At 39.5% G+C, this 22,331-nt stretch overlaps 1 protein-coding gene across 3 annotated transcripts; it reads right to left on the bottom strand.

Annotated features, from left to right (window-relative positions):
- Nucleotides 1-258: 258 nt before the first annotated feature.
- STARD4 (StAR related lipid transfer domain containing 4) lies at nt 259-21,475 on the bottom strand. Of its 3 annotated transcripts, none has more exons than XM_006081162.3 (6): nt 21,366-21,475; nt 12,198-12,316; nt 11,217-11,266; nt 6,929-7,055; nt 5,719-5,833; nt 259-4,576 (listed from the first exon to the last, which is right to left on the bottom strand). In XM_006081162.3, the coding sequence occupies exons 2-6, from the start codon at nt 12,300-12,302 to the stop codon at nt 4,356-4,358; spliced, it is 618 nt and encodes a 205-aa protein (XP_006081224.1). In that variant the 5' UTR covers nt 12,303-12,316; nt 21,366-21,475; the 3' UTR covers nt 259-4,355. The 3 variants fall into 3 exon arrangements, with proteins under 3 accessions (XP_006081224.1, XP_023604812.1, XP_014319368.1); XM_023749044.1 differs by having other exon boundaries at nt 21,429-21,447; XM_014463882.2 differs by lacking the exon at nt 21,366-21,475 and adding an exon at nt 14,141-14,853.
- Nucleotides 21,476-22,331: the final 856 nt, after the last annotated feature.

The following is a 22,331-nucleotide window of genomic DNA, read 5'->3' as shown; positions in this document are numbered from 1 at the left end:
ATCAGCATACTGGCTATATAACGGCACATCAAGATTCAGAAGTATTGTATCTAATATTACATGAGATACTGGTGGGAGTTACCATCAGTGTTACTAATCTTTATTTTCCAGTTTATATGTATCCTTTTGGAAGAATTCAGAAAGTTAAATTACACACTTTAAGTTAAGATATATGAAACTATTTGTTAATATTTAAGATTAAAGCAACTTATACAGATTATATCAATGATAAATTACATGAGTCTAGAAATTTTATTCTGATTTTTAAAATACACATTTTATTTATATTAACACATGCTTTTAGTATTATAAAGGCTCTAGTTTTACAGACTGGCTCATAAAAGAATTATAAAATATCTTAAAAATAAAATGTATATATAGTATAGCTTTTATTGAATTGCAAGAGATGAATTTTTATTTAATTATACATGTAAAAATCTTTGGAAACAACAAAATAATGAAGACATCGTAAGTCCAATTTCCTGTGTTCTGGGATTAATTTAATGTTTCTTTCATACTCAGATCCCACCATCCCCTACCTCAAGAAGCTGAATAAGGCAAGGGATAAAAGTAAAAAAAATAAATAAAAGGCAAGGGAGATACATCAGATAGGTAATTAATTACACAATACAGGTTCTAATGGAAGTCTGGCCCATTCCCCAACCTTCCCTGGGCTGTTCATTTACCCATTGGGTTGGGATAGCTACAGCACCTACTGAATAAAAAAGACAGTGGATTTTAACAACGTATTTTAAGGATGCTAGTGCGTTCTTGAGTAAACAGGTAAAACTTTTATCTATAACAAAGGGAATTACTCAGACCTAAAAGCTTTTTTTACTGGGAGACGATTTCAGACATAGAAATCTACAATTTCAAATATACCCAATCTCAATGAACAGTGAAATGAAGAGATTTTTTAACATTTACAACCCCTGTAATACTGTAGATGTTTCTATTATACATAACTGCAGAACACTAAATTCTCATAATTATTTTTGCTGATTATGTCAAACATCAAGAATTAACCAATCAAAAGTTGTCAATAAAACTAGATTTCATGCAAAAGTATCACTTAGGATAAATTACCTTTTCTAGTACGAAATTAATTTCCTTAAAGAAAATAAGTATCATGTACTAAAAACAGTGCTATGCCAAGTAGTATTCCTGTATACACGTTTCTAATACAAACTAGCTATAAGCAAGAGAAAATAATCAGCCACATAATAACAAGGCAGATTATATGCTTTCATTAACTGTCCTATGAAAAGTTATCTTTAAAGGAAATTTGGGAGGGCTATCATTTTTATTTTATTGACAACTACTAAGTGATTTATTTCTAATATTTAGCAGTACCAATTTAGTAAACACTGAAAGCTCTGGTAATCAGAAAAAAAGATTTTGTATTTAAGAGTAATTCCATGAAATTCTCTACTTCATATTATAGAATAACAAATTAGTACATGCACTATAGAACTGTGCTATTCAGTACAGGCCACTGGCCTCATGTGGATAATGAGCACTTAAATGTGGCAAGTCCACGTTAGTAAAATACACACCAGATTTCAAGGCATTCATTTAAAAGAAGAATATAAAATAGCTTAATGATTTTTAATATTGATTGCACGTTGAAATGATAATATTTGGGATCTATTGAATTAAATGAACTATATTATTAAAATTAACCCCAGCTGTTTATTTTTTTAATATTGCTGCTAGAAAATTTAAAATGACATATGGCTTCACATTATTTTTCTATTCTACAGCAATGCTATAGAAACAGCAGACTCTTTAATCCCAACCCACATCCTTAAATTCTTATCATTATGGTACTTGAGATAACGTATTTCAATATATTAACACAAGGTTCCTGAGCTTAGATTCAAATACAACTCCTCTTAAAAACAAAACAAAATCCTATTCTATAATCTTTTTCATCATCTTCTGTATACTGGCAACTGTGCTAAACGTTGGTTAGTTATGAGTCTGCAAACAGGCGAAGGGGTCTTTTTGGGAGATGAACATGTTCTAAAATGATTGTGATGATGGCTGCACAACTGTAAATGTACTAAACAATCACTGGACTGTATGCCTACAACCGGCAAATTGTATAGCATGTAAATGCAATAAAGCTGTTTGTTTTTAAGTATACAGCTAGAGCCCAGTAGATCTGCAGTGCCATTTAGAAACTGCATATAAATTTTAGGTAATTCGAATATAAATTTTCAATCCCTATGACTCAATATTGCAATGAGAATTTTTCTATGAGTATCCTGTTACCTGCAGTTGGTCCACAGTAAGCAGTGGATTATGTAATCACTCACCAGAGGTATAAGTGGAATAGGACAAAGGGAACATTAGAGTAACAGAGAATGGACAGTTCATTTGTGTTTAGGGGTTCCCACATCAGGCAATCACAGCCCCTACATACAATATTGTTGCAAATCCTTTACCCAGTCTGGGCACCTTATAACTGAGTATCTTTTGGTATTTCTCCATCTTAGACAGAATACTTAAATATAAGAAACTTCCTACTCTACGCTAATAAAACCAAATAAAAAAATACATAAAGTCAAAACTAACATTTAATAAATTTCCGTGGGACACTAAAAATTAAACTACTGATGTTTTTTTCCCTATTACAAGAAAAAAAGTGGGAGAAAAATCCAGCAACGTAAAGTTCCAATTTAGAAAAAAAATATTGATTAATAAATTTCAAGTTAAGAAAATAGGATCATTTACACATCGTTTCTGTCAGTTCTTGAAACAAATTATTTTCAATCTAAAACTTGTGAGATATTCACCATGGATAATGTAGTACTACAACCTTTTATTTATTTATTTTTTTAACATCATTGCTAATAGCAAAAAAATAAAGACAAAAACCAGCTCAACTTTTTTCACTTTATCAAAATGGGTCTGAGGATTGAGGCTTTTACACTCAGGTAAACACAGTAAAGTAAAACACAGATCAAACCTTCATGCACCTGAACCACCATATGCTCTTGTGCTTTGTGTAGTCTATCTGGCATGAATTTCCAGAGTTCACTTTACCCCATATTAAGCACACACACAAAAAGGAAATAAAATGGTAATAATGCAGAAAGAACTCACACTGAACAATGAAATGGATTTCAAGATGTGAGCATGTACACAAACAGATACACGCAAAAATTTGCCTATATTAACCACACGCACAAAAAGAATTGCCTGGACACATTGAGATGCCTCAAGTTCTTATTTTAGAAGTAAACTAGGTGGACAGTTCAAAAGCCAGAGTCATTTGGGATATTAAAATCATGTAGAATGTTCCTTTAAGGCAGCCATAGAATCAAGGGACCAATTATTATATTCATTCTAGTTACAAAATGACTCTCTGAATGCATTTGTTATAGTTCCAGACAAAAGTTTCATCACAATTATGAATGTTTATGAAGTAGTAATATTTTATGAGTTGAGTGATACTTTTAAAACTGGAACATGTACAGAACATTCATTGAATTTGACCTTCTAGAGAGATGATTCCCTGTTGCTAAATACAAGATACCACCTGCCACTTCACAAAACTCAGACTACTATTCAATCAATGGTGTATCCCCATCACATAGATGGCAGTTTTTGTACTGTTTCTTTCATGCATAAATGTTTTAAGACTCCCAAAATAAATGCACATAAAAAACAATCATATTTTTAAAGATATTCAAAAAATAATGCTATCTAGATATCAAAATTGAAATGCTTTTGATTTGATTCTATAGTTACTATAATATCTACCCATTTATTTCTGATCTTTTCAATACTTAAAGCAGTGCAAGTCAGTTGATAATGAAGTTCATATTTATAAAATATAAAGAGCATTTTCTTTAGTCCAAGATATTGGCAAACTCATAGAGCATACCAAAACTAAAGCACTAATATTTAACTTTAAAAAAAATTAGAACTTTTACAAAATGTTCATAAAGCTCTAAAATAGATTATTTTAACCTAACGGCATGAAGCTTGTGCTCTCTCTAAATTCAAAGCAGCCAAAAAATTCATACTGAGGCACTATTCATTTTCTTAAGAGTTTGAGTCAAAGAATTGTTATCTACTTCAAGGTGGATTTCTGTCATGCTCTCCATTCGTAGACACACAGACTGCCATACCAAACAAGGTGCAAATAACTATTTAAGAAAACTACAATGCCCTCTCTTAGACAGCTATTTACTTTAGGAATAAAATAACACAAAAATATCTCAAATTTTTCTACAAGCTATACAGATGAGAGAAAAGGGTGATGATTTTTACAGGCCATGGAGCTGAAAGGAGGAGTTGATTCAGAGGGTCATAGTACTACAAGTTTAAACGTCTTATGCCTTTCATAAGGCTTTTTGTAAATCACCATAGAAGTTGACTAAAGTGCTTGCCATGGCTGTATCTACTGCAGACTGAGGAATCATCCCACGCAGATCCGTCTGAATATAGCCTGTCAAAAGACTCTGGTTTGTATTGTCTTTAAGTGGAACACAAAACCAACCGCAGGGATGGTTATATCCACGAACAAATTCTGCTCTCTTCTCACTCCAGTCAAGGCTGATCCCTATAAGGCAATTTTAAAATAACACTATTAATAGGAGTGACTGACATCAAAACTCTGGATATTTAAAATATTAGATTTCTTGTTTCAGTATTTGTCTTGTTATCCCTGTAGATGAAAATTCAGCCCCAAGAGGGACCATGGAAGAATGAAAAAGAATAATTACCAAGTAGATTTCTGACAGGGAGCTAAGACAGGTAATGCAGAAAACTCTAATCCCTTCAGAATGGATGGTATCATGTCATCTTGGGAACTCCTTGGAAACTAAGAATCTTGGATGTAGCATCCAGGCCTCAAGGTGCCAATAACAAACTTATGGACCCAGCCAGTATGGCTCAGTGGTAGAGCGTCAACCTATCAACCAGAAGGTCACGGTTTGATTCCCAGTCAAGGCACATGCCTAGGGTTGCAGACTTGATCTCCAGTAGGGGGTATGCAGGAAGCAGCCTATCAATGATCCTCCCTCATAATTGATGTTTCTATCTCTCTCTTCCTCTCTAAAATCAATAAAAATATATTTTTTTAAAAAAACCGATGGTACCACCACTCTCCACAGGCACTCCGTATCCAACTTTGGTAGCAGCTGGTCAAAAATAAATAAATAGATGTTTACAACCTGCAACTCAAGTATATACAGAAAACATATTAACTTACCTATAGATATATCTTAGGAAGCAGGAATCTTCTAATAGCACTATTTTTAATTTCAAAAGTAAAATTGTACACAACTCAGAAAAGGAGAACACCCTAACACATACCAAGTCTATGTGTGTGTGTGTGTGAGACTAAGAAGCTATTTTTCATTTACTGGATCTCTTTCTTAGAGGCAGTCATGTTATCCATGTTTGTTAGCTGTGATCTGGAGTAGCGGCCGCCAACCTTTCGGAACTCACAGACCACCAGTGGTCTGTGGACCACAGGTCGGCGACCACTGATCTGGAGGATAGCATGTAACTGGAAACAAAAACTTGAATTTAAGAACCCTTCTTGATATTGTTATTTGAATCTCTAGGGTTCAGTATTTACAAAGCTTAGGTTTATAAAATAATTATGAAAACATATCTTGCATAGAAAAAAAATCCAGCCCAGAAAACTCAAATATTTAAAACAAACTGAAAGACAGTATACGGTTTTGAGATCATTACCACAAGATAAAAGCCCTCCATTATAGTCCACAGTGTAGGAGAAATCAACAAACTCTCTTGGGGAAATGATATTCCAAAGCTGACCAGCAGTAGTGTAACGCATCACACAGCAATTCTGAAGGACAAAAGGTAACAGGTGTTACTTCCTACTCTAAGGACACATACATAGAATCATATATCATAAGTTCATCTTAGTAAAAAACTAATACTCATCTAAAATGTCTTATAATTAGTAGTAATAATTCTTAGTGATTCTGACAGGTTTAGATTTCTATTCTAAATCTCACTGCTGCTATATACACATGAAGAAGATATATAATAAAAATATAGATATTTCCTCATATCCAAATCTCTAATTCAATAGTTACTTTGTATCCTGTATGATATTCAACATGGAAGTAGGTGGTGTAACCCTTAGGTGTTTAAGATAAAATACACAAATACATTCACTAAAACACCACATGATTCAATAAAGACGTTCAGCCCAACTGGCATGGCTCAGTGGTAGAGCATCAAGCTATGAACCAGGAGGTCATGGTTCAATTCCTGGTCAAGGCACATGACCTGGTTGCGGGCTCGATCCCCAGTATGGGGCATGCAGGAGGTAACTGATTAGTGATTCTTTCTCATCATTGATGTTTCTATTTCTTTCTCCCTCTCTCTTCCTTTCTGAAATCAATAAAAATATATTTAAAAATATATTCAAACATGGTAAGAACTAAATTAGTAAAAATAGAAAAAGACAGGAAGCCACTTTGTTTAGAGTGACATCTTTGGTCTTTGATTTTGGCTTCAACAGAAAACTTATATACAATTTACCTGGAAACTTGAATATAATAGTGGTGTTTTCAGAATCTGAGATTTCAGAAAATAAACTCAGTTCTTCTGAAATCTTAGATAAATAAACTTCTGAAATCTAAGATTTCAGAAAATAAGACTCATTAGGTAATATGAGAAAATTCAAGCTTTTTAAAAGGCAGCAAGGATTCCCCTGTGAGACCTCTGCCCTGACTACTTATTCTCAAAGCAATGAATGCAAGTGTGTACACATGCTCACACCCAATGGGTACTCCCCACCCCCCCACACACACACGCGCGCGCTCTCTCTCTCTCTCTCTCTCTCTCTCTCTCTCTCTCTCTCACACACACACACACACACACACACACATACACCCACACACAATCTGAAGTAATGTTTCTAAACAAATACCTCTTCAAAGTTCTCCAAAATGTCCAATGAAGTCATTAAGCTGTCCCAATCCAAGCGACAGGGACCTGGGCGTATATGGTCCATTATATCATTAACAACACCATCTATAATACCTTGGGCTTTGAAACTGGAAAGAAAAAAAAAAGGCAAATACTACTGGAATGAAAATTTCAGCATGCCCTCCTATGTAGTTCGGAACTAACTAGAGCAAACGTCAATGAAGATTAATTGATTGATTGATTTTTTATTGTTAATCCTCACCCGAGGATAATTTTCCATTGATCTTTTGGAGAGAAAGGAAGAGAGAGGGAAAGACAGAGAGAAACATCGATGTGATAGAAATACATCGATTGGTTGCCTCCTGGATGCGCCCTGACCAGGGCCTGGGCCAGGGAAGAGCCTGCCACCAAGATATGTGCCCTTGACTGGAACTGAACCCGAGACCCTTTGGTCCACAGGCCAATGCTCTATCCACTGAGCAAACCAGCTAGGGCAATGAATATTTATTAAAGGGAGTAAATCCCAACAACTTTTCTGATAAATTAAGTTCTATCAATTATTTTATCAGAATGTACTCTTTGTCCTCAAATCTAATAAGAAGTCTGAAGGCTATATTATATGTTATCACAAACACAGTACTGGTAAAGTACCGTCATGTTATGCCATTGCCAAAAAGTCTGCAGAACACTGTAATGTTCCCATTTATTTTGCATACTACTCTTTTCTCAGTTATACTCCAACATGTTATTAGTATAAACATATTTTTATAGACTGGAAGAATATATATGCAACACATATAAACAGAGGTGTAATTATTATACAGGATATATAATTAGTTCCTATAAGTCAATTAAAAAAAAGACAGACAGTCCAAAGAAAAGATGGGCAAAGGACATGATAAAATTGACCTGAAATGTCAATAAATTTAGAAAAGATGTTCAACTTCACTCATAATCAACTAAATACTAGTAAGATACCATCTCATGTGCCTCAGATTGGCAGAAATTATAAACTTAATAACAAGTATTAAGAATTGAGTGGAAGGGAATGAGAACTCTCAAACTGCTATCACCTCTTTAGAGAGCAATTTGACAATGGTCAGTGAAGTTGAATGAAGCACATCCCTAAGACCCAGGTACATACCCCAAGAAAATCACACAAGTGTAGGAGACATACTAAGAAGTTCACTGTAGCACTGTACTTTACAGGGAAGAATTGACAACAACCTACCCATATATAAAAGCTTAAGTGAATGGACGACCAGATGACCAGCTGGTAGCTATGACACACACTGACCACAAGGGGCAGATGCTCAACGCAGGAGCTGCCCCCAGGTGGTCAGTGCGCTCCCAGTGGGAACGCTGCTCAGCTGTTCAACAACGGGCGCCAGACACAGGCTCATGGCTGGCAAGTGCAGCTGTGGAGGAGCGAGTCTCTCCCGCAGATACTCCCCCTGCATGCTCCTTCCCCATCCAGACTGGGACCGGGATTGAGACTGACCAGACGTGAGCCCGCGCCACTTCTCTGGCGCCACACAAGGAGTGAGGATGTGATGATGAGTGGCAGCTGCGTGGTCATGGGTGCGCCGGTATCGCCCTAGGGCAGGCATGTGGAGACCACAGCAGAGCAGCAGCAAGCCTACCTAGCCGCAGCGGCAGCGGCAGGTGCAGCAGGGCTGGGATGAACGGGAACTGCGCAGGCTCCTCCCCAGCCGCCTGCCACTTCGCACACTACTTCATACTGTGCGAGATTGACAGTGGTTGAGGCAGTAAGCAATGACAAAGGACGGGCTGGAGCCCGATGAGCTGGCGGGTAAGGCTGGGCTGCGACAGCATGGAGGTCCACTGATCCCCTCAGGCTAGGCCGAGGGACCCTATTGATGCACGAATCCATGCACCTGGCCTCTAGTCTATATATATAAAAGCCTATAGTGACCGAATATCTGGTCAACCAGTCTCTATGATGCACACTGACCACCAGGGGGCAGATGCTCAATGCAAGAACTGCCCCTTGGTGGTCACTGCGCTCCCACAGCAGGAGCGCCATTCAGCCATAAGCCAGGCTCATGACTTGCTAGCGCAGCTGCAGCAGCATGAGCCTCTCCTGCCCCATTGGCGGCAGGCGCAGCGGGACCAGGATGAGCAGGAGTGCTCCTCCCTGGCTGCCTGCTGCTTCATGCACTGCTATATCCCTCAGGGGCTGTTGGACTGCCAGTTTCAGCCCAATCCCCGGCCTGGCCTGCAGGGATCAGGCCGAAACCAGCAGTCCGACATCCCCTGAGGGGTCCTGGATTGTGAGAGGGCGCAGGCCAGGCTGAGAGACCCCATCAGTGCACGAATCCGTGAACCAGGCCTCTAGTAAAGTTATAAGTAGGAAATCTGCAAATAGATAAACACATTGTGGTATATATACACTGAGTGGCCAGATTATTATGACCACCTGATGTTTGTAGGCAAATTAGCTATAATTTCGCACTGAAGTTGCTAGAGGGCCAGACCATTATAAACAGGGAAGCAGGTTGTTTACCACGACAGTAGAAGTGATTTCTTCTGAAGATATGGGTAAACAAAGCGATTTAACAGACTTTGAACATGGGATATATTTGAATGTGAGTGGCCAGATTATTATGACCACCACATCAGTACTTCGTTGGGCCACCTTTTGCCTTCAATATTGTGGTGATTCTTCTTGGCATTGACTCCAGGAGATGGTGAAAGGTGATGCGAGGAATCTGACACCATGCCTGATGAATAGCAACTGTCCAGTTCTGTGAGATTTGATGGTTGTGGAACCAGCTGCCCGATGGCTCTTTTAACTTCGTCCCACAAATGCTCTCAATTGGATTGAGATCTGGTGATTGTGGGGGCCATCTAAGCAAGGTAAAGTCTCCCTCATGTTCTTGAAACCACTCCTGCACAATACGAGCACCATGGCATGGCACATTGTCTTGTATGAAGAAGCCATCTCCAATGGGATATACCATCAACATGATAGGATGAACCTGATCAGCAACGATACTTAGGTATGTTGTGCTATTCAGATGTTGTTCCACACGAATTAAAGGGCCCAAATCATGCCAGGAAAACATGCCCCAAACCATAACACTGCCCCCACCAGCTTGAAGGGTTGTACTCAAGCATGTGGGGTGCATGCTTTCATGCTGTTTCCGCCAAATTCTCACTCTGCCATCTGCATGATGCAACTGGAAACGTGATTCATCGGACCACATGACTTTTTTCCAATGCTCAACTGTCCAATCCTTGTGTTACTGTGCGAATTGGAGACGTTTTATCTTGGAAACTGGAGAGAGCAAAGGTGTTCGAACAGGCCTTTGGCTTCCATATCCCATACGATGCAGTGTATGGCTAACTTGCCTACAAACGTAAGGTGGTCATAATAATCTGGCCACTCATGTTCAAATATATCCCACGTTCAAAGGCTGTAAAATCACATCGTTTACCCATATCTTCAGAAAAAAATCACTTCTACTGTCATGGAAAACCTGCTTCCCTATTTATAATGGTCTGGCCCTCTAGCAACTTCAGTGCGAAATTATAGCTAATTTGCCTACAAACATCAGGTGGTCATAATAATCTGGCCACTCAGTGTGTGTGTATATATATACATATATGTATATTTTATATATATATATATATATGTGTGTATATATATATATATATATAGAGAGAGAGAGAGAGAGAGAGAGAGAGAGAGAGAGACTGACTAGAGGCCCGGTGCACAAAAATTTGCGCACTCTGGGAGTCCCTAAGCCCAGCCTGTGCCCTCTCGCAGTCCAGGAGCCCTCAGGGGATGTCCGACTGATAGCTTAGGCCTGCTCCCCTCAGTGCTCCTGTGGAGGCGGAAGAGGTTTCTGGGCTTCTGGCTGAGCAGCGCTCCCCCTGTGGGAGTGTACTGACCACCAGGGGACATCTCTTGCATTGAGCATCTGCCCCCAGTGGTCAGGGCATGTCATAGCGACCAGTTGTTCCGCCGTTCGTTCAATTTGTATTAGCCTTTTATTATATAGGATGCTAAGAAATTAAGATCTTATCAGTCATTTCACATCATTATTTATGATCCCATCACCATCAACTCAGTACAGAAGGGTTATGGGAATAGGCTTTGACTTCATAAGGTAACTTGCTTCTCAGAAAGTTTAAATCTTAGAAGCAGAGGCCTAATTTTATTGACAATGATCATTTAGTGATCATTAATGTTTCTGTGTGTGTACGTATAAAACATTCAGCAATGTCTTAAGAGCTACATAAAACTACTAGAATTTACGTACAGATATCCATTAAATTCTTCTGAAGGTTTTCTCCAAATCGTGACATCTCTCTAGAAAAATAAAAATAGTAAATGGTGATAACTATATAAGTGGAACCTTGGATATAAAACTGACAATTTCATATGTCTAAAGCATTAGTCTTTGCATTAAAACTTAAGTAAATATTCAGAGATGCATAAAAGTTATTTATATCATCAAATGATCCACATTTGAATTTTTTCTCTATCCTAAAATCCTTCACATTTTATTTAAATTATAGACCTCCAAGAAAGATTTTTCAGTAGTTTAATGTGACCCAAATACTGTAAAGATTCAGTGATAGCACTATCTCACTGGCCATTTATTATTTTCCTTATTCCAATCTTGTCTACTGACACATTTAGACTAAGACATTAAGAATGCTAAATATTTCATTCTGAACTCACTCATATCTTTTAAAATATTAAACAATTCACATCTGTTCTGACAGTGCTACCTTGAATTAATCCCTACAATTTTTTACTGGTAATTACCCAAGAAATTCTGAATATCAGCATAGCTAAAGCACTTAACTGGAAGAGTCCTGGATTCTAGGATTGGCTCTGTCAACACTCAGCCATATGATAATTTGGGCAAGTCATGTTGCTAAAACACTAACTGGCCACTCTCACAGGCTTATTGAAATATCTGAAACTATTCCAAACTACCAATTACTATACTTCCTTAAATTGACAATGATACATTTTTTGTTGACTTAAGAGGCCATTCTTTAGGCTCTTGTTGCCCAAGTCTTTTCTCATGTCCAATATCTAAAGAATTACTGAAAGCGGTACAGGATTACTATGTTTGTTCCTTTATGACCTGCTAAACCACCCACTTTTCCTTATTTGGAAAATTATCTATCTTGCACACCCATTTGCAGTATGGTCCACATTTTCCCATACTATTCTGAAAGATATTAATTCGTTAGACAGAAGATACACCCCAATTAAACAAATTTACCGTTTTCTTTGCAACACGCCACTTATCTTCTTCAATGCTATGGTACTGGATGAGAGTGTTTTTAAGTTTAGTTGCAAAAGCAGCAGCATCGGGCAGGCCTTCCATTTTTTATTTTTTCCCTGTTACAAAAACCAAAATAAGCATCAGCAAACACCACAATTTGATGCAGTAGGGCAGGGGGTTTCAAGTGTGGCTTCATAATAGAATATCTCCTGGGAGCTATAAAAAAGACCTATACCTGGACCCTACCCCAAATCAACTAGTCAGAATCTCTGAGAGTAGGACCTGGGCATATAGGATTTTTTCCTAAATATTTCTAAAGTGAGTAACACATAGTTAGGGACAAGAATAATTTTAAGTTATTAAAAACTCATATAAAATTAAAATACAATCCTATTTTTCCTTCCTAATAGAATCCAATGAAAAGGAATAAAATTCTAAAATTCCAGATCACTTAAAGAAAAAAAATTGCTATTTCCAAAATACAAAAATAATACACAAGTCATAGCTCTTTAAAAACTTTCTTAGATTTTAGCCACTGAACATTTTTTAATTTTACTATCCAACAGATTTAGGACTCACTCTAGCAAACAAATGAGAACCAGAACTGAAAACCTCTTCTAAAGACAGGGCTACAGAACTCCAAACAATTTCACATTTTTTAAATGCTCCACTGTTTTTAATATTGTACTGCATTTGATGAAGTATTACAGGATTCAATTAGTTGACGGTGTAAGGAAGAAGGTCCTATGAAGACTTTTAGAAGCACTAGTAAGTACAGTGTCAACAAATGGTTCATAATTTTAAGGAAACAATTTTAACTATATAAAATAGAAAAAGTACTATATCATTAATAATCCCAAAGACAAGGTACTATTCACCATTATTTTTAAAAGGAAATTATGACTATTATTGAAAGATAACAAACTTAATATAAGGGATTCCATAATGTGATGGTTTTAAAACACTGCTGCAAATTCTTTGACACACCTCCCATGAAAAGATGGAGTCTAGGACTCCCAGACTCTCTTAGGAAAGTCCATGCCGGTTCTGCAGGTTTCTTTTAGGATGATAGCTTTGGGAGCCTTTGAGCAACAAGCAAGCATGAAAAAAATCTGGCTATCCTGCAGCCGACATGTGGAAAGCCAGAGGAAGAGGGAGAGAGACACCAACCATTCCCAGATCCAGAAGCTTAATGCCTAATGGGCATCTCTTGCTTCCCTCAAACTGCCTTAGCCTTCCCATCTTAAGAATTTGCTATAAAAGGATAACTGAGCCAGCTGTGCAAAGTCCAAAACCTTGAAACCATATGAGATTCCTATCCACACCCTTCATCCCATTTACCTACAATGTTCTTGTCCTACCAGCTGTCTTTCTGTTTCTCAAATAGGCCAAGCTTGTCATGGACTTTGGGCTTTGGACTTGCTATTTCTCTGCCTGGATTGCTAGATCCCAAATTTGAGCATGACCAATAACAACCTATAATGACAATTTTTCAATGTGAACCTCTGTCCTTAATACAGTCTTCTATTAAGTCACTACTATAGTCTTCTTTTATTTTCTTCATAGTGTTTATCATGATCTGAAATTAAATTGTTCACTTATTGGTATACTGTTTCTACTCTTTGACCATGACATCCCCAACTAAGAGCAGGGGCCCTTGTCTGCCTTATTCACCACCATATCCCCACTAATGAGAACACTGCCTGGAACACATCAGGCACCTAAGTGTGCTCGTTTCAAAACAAGAATTATTTGGTCTTAGTGTTGTCTCCTTTTGGTTCTGTGGTACTCTCCAGGAAAAGCCTAATGGAGAAAAGGTTTTGGGGGAAAAGCTGCCCATTTACAGACCCATCAAGCCAAGAGAAGATTTAAACGAAATATCAAGCCTCTATGGAAATAAGGCTTCAATTCTCAACTACAGATGCATGCATTAGAATCACCTTTGTTGTATTTTGTAGTAGTTGCTGCTATTGACAAAGACTCTCCTCCTTAGTCCCTGAGCCCGATGTTTGACGAGGCCTAGCTCTTGAGCTTGTCCTTAACCCCCTTGATTGTTTTAGCAAATATCCTGTTAAATCAGTTTAGTGAAAATTCCCCACCCTCAAAAATTCCTCATTCCACCCTCATTCCACCACTCTGGCCTGCCTTCAGCAAGAAGCCTATCAAGTTAATTTAGCCAGAATCTCTCTTACCCCTAATGTTTCCCCTTAGTAATTTTCCCTCCGGTGATATCTTCCCTATTCCTTGGCTATAAACTCCCACTTATCCTTGTTGCATTCAGAAGGAAGTGCAGTTCTTTACTGAGGTTTCTTTTTTCCCATTGCAATAGTTCTTAAAAAGATTTGCTTTTACCACTTTAACTTCTGCCTCCCTCAAGTTTTGACAGTGTTTTTAAATGTTAGCTTTCAGGGCCCACTGCTAGGCAGTGTGATTCAGTGGGTCTGTTCTGGGATAGGCTCCAGAAATCCAGGTCCTTTAAAAAGCCTCACTGATCATTCTGTTATCCAGCCAGGACTGAAAACCATTGATGGAAAAACTAAAGGTGAGAGAACTAAATCAATGTTGCAGTCAATATTTAAAGAGTGCAACACAGAGCATACAAGCCATTAAAAACGATAAACACTAAAATGATATAGAGCAGTAGGGGAGGAAAAAAACTTTTTCTCTACCCTCTTAAGGTTCTGTCTCGGAATGTTCGAATTAAACTGACAAAAGACAGGTTACTCCATGCCTGACGGTTCTGGACCCCCAAACCGCTTCTGATCTTCTGATTCCTCTTGGGTGGAAACAGACCAAGTCCCCCACCCCAGGCACCCCAGTTTCGGAGAGGGGCTGTATTGTTTTTATTGACACGCCCACTTGCAACCTGTCCCGTCCCACCCCGCCCCCCAAGCGCCCCTTTCTCAAGCTGCCAACTTCTAACAATAGGGACTCTGTGCTTGTCTGGTCCCTTCTGTGTATAAATGGAATGTTGTGAAGATAACCCCTCCCCACGCTGCCTGGTTGCCCTCCCATTTCCACCTCCTCACAGCTGCTCATTCATGGAAGCAGGACCAGGAAGGGGCCCTTGAAGAAGAAAAAGGAGGAGGAGGAGGAGGAGGAGGAGGGAAAACAAAGGAGGAGGAGAAAAAACAACAATAAAAACAAAACAGCCGAAACCGGTTTGGCTCAGTGGATGGAGCGTCGGCCTGCGGACTGAAGGGTCCCGGGTTCGATTCCGGTCAAGGGTATGTACCTGGGTTGCGGGCGCATCCCCAGTGGGGGATGCGCAGGAGGTGGCTGATTGATGTTTCTCTCTCATCGATGTTTCTGGCTCTCTATCTCTCTCCCTTCCTCTCTGTAAAAAATCAATAAAATATATTTAAAAAAAAAAAAAAAACAAAACAAAGAAAAGGGGCCTTGACCGGTGTCGCTCAGTGGATAGAGCCTCGGCCTGCGGACTGAAGGGTCCCGGGTTCAATTCCAGTCAAGGGCATGTACCTCAGTTGCAGGCACATCCCCAGTGGGGGGCGTGCAGGAGGCAGCTGATCGATGTTTCTCTCTCATCCCATGTTTCTGACTCTCTGCCCCTCTCCCTTCCTCTCTGTAAAAAAATCAATAAAAAATATTTTTAAAAAAGTTTTTTTTAAAAAAAGACAGGTTAACAGAAGAAAAGGTACACAAATCTTATTTGATGTTAACATTTTAATTTTAGGCTCAGAGGCCTTCATAAAAAATAAGTGTAGTGAAGACTGGGGAGGGGCAAGGGCTAGGTGGAGGGGGGTAATGAAGGAAGATCTGTAATACTGTGAACAATAAAAAAAAAAGAGAGAGACATGAAACAATGCAATGCATGATCCTGTTTGGAATCTTGGACCAGAATGAAAATTGTTATGAAGGACATTATTGGGACAAGTAGCAAGATTTGAAATAGAAAACTATAGATTAGAGAAAGCAACACCGCAAAAGGTTAACAGTAAATCTGGTAGAAAGATAAGCAAGACTTCTTTGCACTATTCCGGCAACTTTTCTATAAGTTTGAAATAATTTCTAACTAAAAATAAAAATTTAATAAGTTTTTTTAAAAGTATCCTAACACTTTAGAAAAACCAATCACATGAGGCAATCACTAAAATATTTTATTTACCCCAAAGTTTAATCAATACAGCAAGAAAAAAAAAAGTGGAGACCCAAAGTAGTAGTTAGACCAGGACTTAAACAGCATTTTAATAAAGGGTGTTAAATTTTGGAGAAGTGACAAGATAAGGAAAAGGGATTGGGCTTCTAGGGGTGATAAATTATGGGAAGTAATTATATGGAAGAAAACAATAGAAGATAGGGTTATTTTAGTAAAGTTTGTGCAGACCATCTCGATGCCAACTTTCTGTCTCCAGTGATGAACTGTCCTCCTCCTGATGTAGGAGGGGACAGAGAAAACCCTCACAAAGGGAAATGTATGTCCTACTTTTAGGCAGATAGTGGGAGGAAAAAGAGCTCTCTTTTCATTTGCTGCTGATTAATTGCCTTCAGCTCAAAATAATCCTTATCCCAACTGGTATATTTTGGGGTGGCATAGCACAGAAACATGGGAAAGTATATAGAGAAAATTCAAAAATAGAAAATTTAGGATCTATGTAAGTGGTGCCAAATATATAACAAGTACAGGTCCTACCCGCAGACTAAAAGTGAATGAGCTCATTCAAAAAGTCTGCCAGTCAGGAATATATCCCATTTCCACTCAAGAGACTGCCAACTTGATAGCTACTACAATGATCTTATTCAAGATCGTTTATGTTATAAACAAGCATAAGTTCTTAGAGAAGACTTGCAAAAGAAATTTCATTTATCTATTACAAGGATCATTGTAATTAAAACAATGTTATTTAAACCCAAAGTCACCTGGCAGGTTCCTGTGGTTGGCAGATAATTTTTAAAAAATATGTGATAGAAATCAAAGATGAAATGAAAAGCTATTATTGTAAACAACGTTATCTCTGTGCAAATCCAGCACACAAAATGTAAGCAATAAAAACTACCTATAAAGATGAGAATCTTTAGTAATCATTCACTCCTACTGCTGATCAGTATGAAGTCCAAACTCCTTAATATGGCTTATGGGTTCCTTGATGCACTGGCCAAGCTTCACTACATAATTTCTACTCTTCTTTCCTGGATTCTCCTGAAAATTAAGGTAGTTCCCCCTCCCAAGTTTTCTCATAGCAACTCTGTAATGTAATTATTTGCTTATCATCTTCTCCCATTTAACTGTAAATCTTTCGGGGCAAGAAATGTGAAGTCTAGCATGCTGTAGGGACACAGTGAATAAAACAGAAAAAAAAAAAAAGGTGAGCTACTAGCCTGACTTATGGAAATCCTCAAGATATCTAAGGCAGGTCCATTTATACTAATCATCCTTGAGCTTTTGAATGAATAAAACGTCCATTAATGTAATGAAACAACAATTTCTCAAAGAGGTCTACTATTTTATTTACCAGGCATCTAGTGTATACCAGGTCTTAGAATGACAGAGATGGATATAATCTAGTTTTTGCTTTCAAAATTGATTTATTCCACCCTTCAAGTAAACTTTTTTTTTAACTGCAATGATAACAAAAACTAAAACATTAAAGATCATTAATGAGTCACTTTAAGGGTAGTGGAGTAGGAGATAGGAAGGGAAGAGAACAAACTACATAAAGTTGGAAAGCTCTCTTTTAGCCAATGAACTATTTAACCAGGCAGTTAATTCTTGCATGAATTTTTGTTCATCAAGATTAAGTCCAAAAGGGAATAATGGTTACTATCTAAACCAGTGGTTCTCAACCTTCTGGCCCTTTAAATACAGTTCCTCATGTGACCCAACCATAAAATTATTTTCGTTGCTACTTCATAACTGTAATCTTGCTACTGTTATGAATCGTAATGTAAATATCTGATATGCAGGATGGTCTTAGGCGACCCCTGTGAAAGGGTCGTTCAACCGCCAAAGGGGTCGCGACCCACAGGTTGAGAACCGCTGGAACCATCCGTGGGTGGGCAGGCATGACAGAGGATCTCTAGAAATATATTCCAAGACCAAAAAGGGGCAGTATTGGGGTTACCAAAGTCTTGGCGTTCTCCTAATACAGTGGTCGGCAAACTCATTAGTCAACAGAGCCAAATATCAACAATACAATGACTGAAATTTCTTTTGAGAGCCAAATTTTTTAAACTTAAACTATATAGGTAGGTACATTGTTATTAACTTAATTAGGGTACTCCTAAGGCTTAGGAAGAGCCACACTCAAGGGGCCTGGGTGTACCAAAGAGCCGCATGTGGCTCGCAAGCCGCAGTTTGCCGACCACGGTCCTAATATAACAGGGTATTCATGCTAATTTAATGGAAAGCATACCATATGCCCTCCTGCAATCTCCACCTGTGGAGAATGTCAGAAAATGTTTTAAATACCATTTTGAACTCCTTCTTATTAATTCTTTTATTCCCTTTCTTGACCTTTTATCAAGAAACTCTCCAACTCTACCACTTACATTTCAGAGAGAACAGGTAGCAGTTAACTTTGAGCTCCATATATAGGATTATATGCTCTTGACAGTTTTATTATACAGTGCTGGGTAATGTCTATTTTCATGTTTTACTTACTTTAACCTTTTTGTTTATGTTTTCTATGTCCATATTTTTGAAGTGATCACTGGTGTAGATAGTGGGTGTCATCATAGAGTGGGCAGCTTTCCCCAGTTAAAATTTTTCTATAAGCACCATAGTCATTGATAAAATACAACCCCAATTTTTGTCAAATGTATGTCCAGAGAAATGGCCACAGGTTGTATTTTTTTTTTGTTTGTTTTTTTTTTTTAACATACTTCACTGATTTTCTACAGAGAGGAAGGGAGAGGGACAGAGAGCTAGAAACATCAATGAGAGAGAAGCATCGATCAGCCGCCTCCTGCACACTCCCCACTGGGGATGTGCCTGCAACCAAGGCACACGCCCCTGACCAGAATTGAACCCAGGACCCCCCAGTCCCCAGGCCAACGCCCTATCCAGTGAGCCAAACCAGCTAGGGCCACAGGTTGTATTTTATAGAACCTAATAAAACCCTAATAAAAAGTGAATGCCATAAAAATCTGTTTCTATTTATATAATAAAATTAAGTCACAATTCATTTTTTAAAGAAGCTCATATAGAAATCGACCTTCCATTAACCAATAGATATGAGTTTCATTTATGTGAATAGCTTCAATTTAACATACCATAGATTTTCCCCTAAGATGTGGTGCAAACCAACACCTTGTAAATTAAATTGTATTTACCTAACATGCATGATTTCCAATCAATCTTGAATTGGCAATTTAGCTTTTCTAACTCAGTTTCTCATTTTTGAGTTGGCTGTAGCATTTGCAACAGGAAAGCCTATTCTGCAATGTGACTAATGTTCCTGTTTTAGTGCTCACTTTGACTGATTTTAGCACAAGCTTTACAACAATGTTGAGACTTTTTACAACACTTAAGGCAATAATTCTAATATCACAACTTTAAGTTTATGTCCAAGTTAATAATGTTCAAGCTCCTAATGCTCTAATCCTTTATTTAAAATAATAAAGCTAACATTTTAAAATCATTTACTGTGTGATCAACTTTTGGGCCACTTTAAATTGTATTTTTTCATTTACTCTTCATAAAGAACCTTAAGAGCCAACCCTATAATTATTCCTAATTTACAGAAAGGGAATGGAGCAATAGGGAAATCAGGTCACTTGTCCAAGACCAGAGAGCTAGTAAGCGATGGAGCCAGAATTCCAATCCAGGGCTTCTGCCTTCAGAGGCTAAAGATCTATTCTGTAAAACGCTGAAAGCTGATCACTGACTAGGAGAGACTTTACATTAAAAATATGACTATGCAGTAGTAAAAAAGAATCTCTTATCCGTTGAGACAGCATGGAGGGACCTGGAGAGTACCATGCTAAGGGAAATAAGTCAGTCAGAGAGAGACAAGTATCACATGACCTCACTCATATGTGGAACCTAAGTAACAAACTGATGAACTTAGTGGATCCAGAGACATGGAAGCATGGGACAGAGTGCAGAATCTGAGGGAAGGCGGGGGAGGGTGGGTGGGAAGTAATCAACCAAGAACCCTGTATTCATATATGCATGGCCCATAGCCACAGACACTGGGGTGGTGAGGGCCTGGGGTGGGGGCGGGTTGGAGGGGGTCAATGGGGGAAAAAGGAGGGCATATGTCATACTTTCAACAATAAAGAATCATTTTTAAGTATATATATATATATATATATATATATATGTATGTATATATATGACATCATATTGATTTTGTCATATTTTGTTCTGGTTTCTGAAGCCAAAATAGCTTTTTCTTTAAATATCTTTTTATTGATTTCAGAGAGGAAGAGAGAGAGAGAGAAACCTCAATGATGAGAGAGAATCATGGATCGGCTGCCTCCTGCACGCCCCCCACTGGGGATGGAGCCACCAACCCGGGCATGTGCCCTTGATCAGAGTAGAACCAGGGACCCTTCAGTCAGCGGGCCAAGTCAGCTAGGGCTCAGGTGATCCTTCCTAATGGTGAATTAAGGATAACAGTAATAAGGCGAATTCATTGAGGAGCTCCATGAGCTTATCCACTTCGCACCGAACTTGGAAGACACCTCCAGGAAGCACTGGAAAAAGCGGTCTTTTATCCTCATCGTCTTAGTCCATGCTTATTGTGAGAGGATGGATCCTGGGTTGTCTGAGCTTCTACCCAAAACCAGGCAGCACGGTGCCCCGCACAGAACGAGACCTCGGGACTCTTCACCGCGGCCCGAGAAGCGAGGTTACTACCGCCCCTTCCCCACTGAACAAATGAAGAAACGGAGGCCTCATCGGTGCCCAAACCCTGAAGTCGGCGAGCAGTGTGGAGAGACGGCGGGCAAGCCCCGGGTTACGTCTGGATCGCCCTCGCGCCTCCCTGCGACTCAGTGTTCTCACCTGTGAGAGCTACACCCTCCGGGAGGCCAGGGTGCGCCATCTCCGCCCTCCACGGCCGCCTCCCCCACCCCACTCCACGCAAAAGCTCCGGGAAAAGGCACCGGGCTGGGCGCCCAGGACGCCCGCCGGTCGCCCTCCCTGCCTCCTTCGGAGCCGCCTCGGGGCCCCCGCGCCCCCGCGCACCCACCCAAGGCTACCTGAGCAGAAGCGAGGAGCGAGGGGAACGCAGCTGGGCAGCGCCAGGCCAGGAACCGACTCACCGCTCTCGGAAACACGGACGCGTTCAGCTCCCCAAGCTTCCCCGCCCATCGGGGCAGCGGGCGACGGCAGCCAATGGGCGCCAAGCCAGTGCAGGTCTCAGCCAATGAGAAGGCACCAAGCTGCACGGGGAAGGCGGGCCGAACGTCTAGCCACGCCCGCGGCTCGAACCCGGTGCCCCGAGGGCTAGTCGCTGAAGTTGGCCCGAGCAACGTGTGTTTGCTTGGATTGGCTGGCGTGGCAGCGTGCGGAGTGCTGATTGGTCCCCGGGAGATGGAATGATTCCGCGTGGGTGGGAGGTGGCGGGAACCGGCCAGGGTTCCCTGGTTACGAAGTTTCCTCTGGGGTTGTCTCGGGCTGGGTGTCCCACGGCCGATTCCCGCTGGGAGAAACACACACACACAGAGGGAGAGCATGGTGACAGTAAGGAGTTAGGCTGGCTTGATCTCCTCGGCTATTCAGATGTCGTGCCACGCAGCTGCACTACCCCCCAGGACCGAAGTCAAAGTACAGAAGGCGCCTGGGCTGAGGGTGACGCGCCCCTCTGCCCCCACTTCTCCGGGCTTAGAGTTGAGGACGCATATAAACAAAGTCATTGCCACAGGGCGAATCTGTGTTCTCAGATAAGTGAATTTAGAGGACAAACAACCTTGAAATTAGAGAAGAGGTGTGGCAGGTGGCTTTAGCAGCCTCATAGTGTTCTGGTTTTCATCTCTTTGAAGGTAACATTTTTTAAAAAAAATTTCAAGTCATTTTATTTATTTTTTAAGCAAGTTTACATTTAATATGTAGAATCTTACCCAGAAAGAAATTTGAAATGATCATAGTGGCCCAAATGGTCATATATATATATATATATATATATATATATATATATATATATCAATTACAGACAGATAATGTAA

Source organism: Myotis lucifugus, unplaced genomic scaffold, assembly GCF_000147115.1.
Source record: "Myotis lucifugus unplaced genomic scaffold, Myoluc2.0 scaffold_0, whole genome shotgun sequence".
Taxonomy (NCBI): domain Eukaryota; kingdom Metazoa; phylum Chordata; class Mammalia; order Chiroptera; family Vespertilionidae; genus Myotis; species Myotis lucifugus.
The sequence above is the reverse complement of the archived record's forward strand: the minus strand, read 5'-3'. Positions and strand labels throughout refer to the sequence as shown.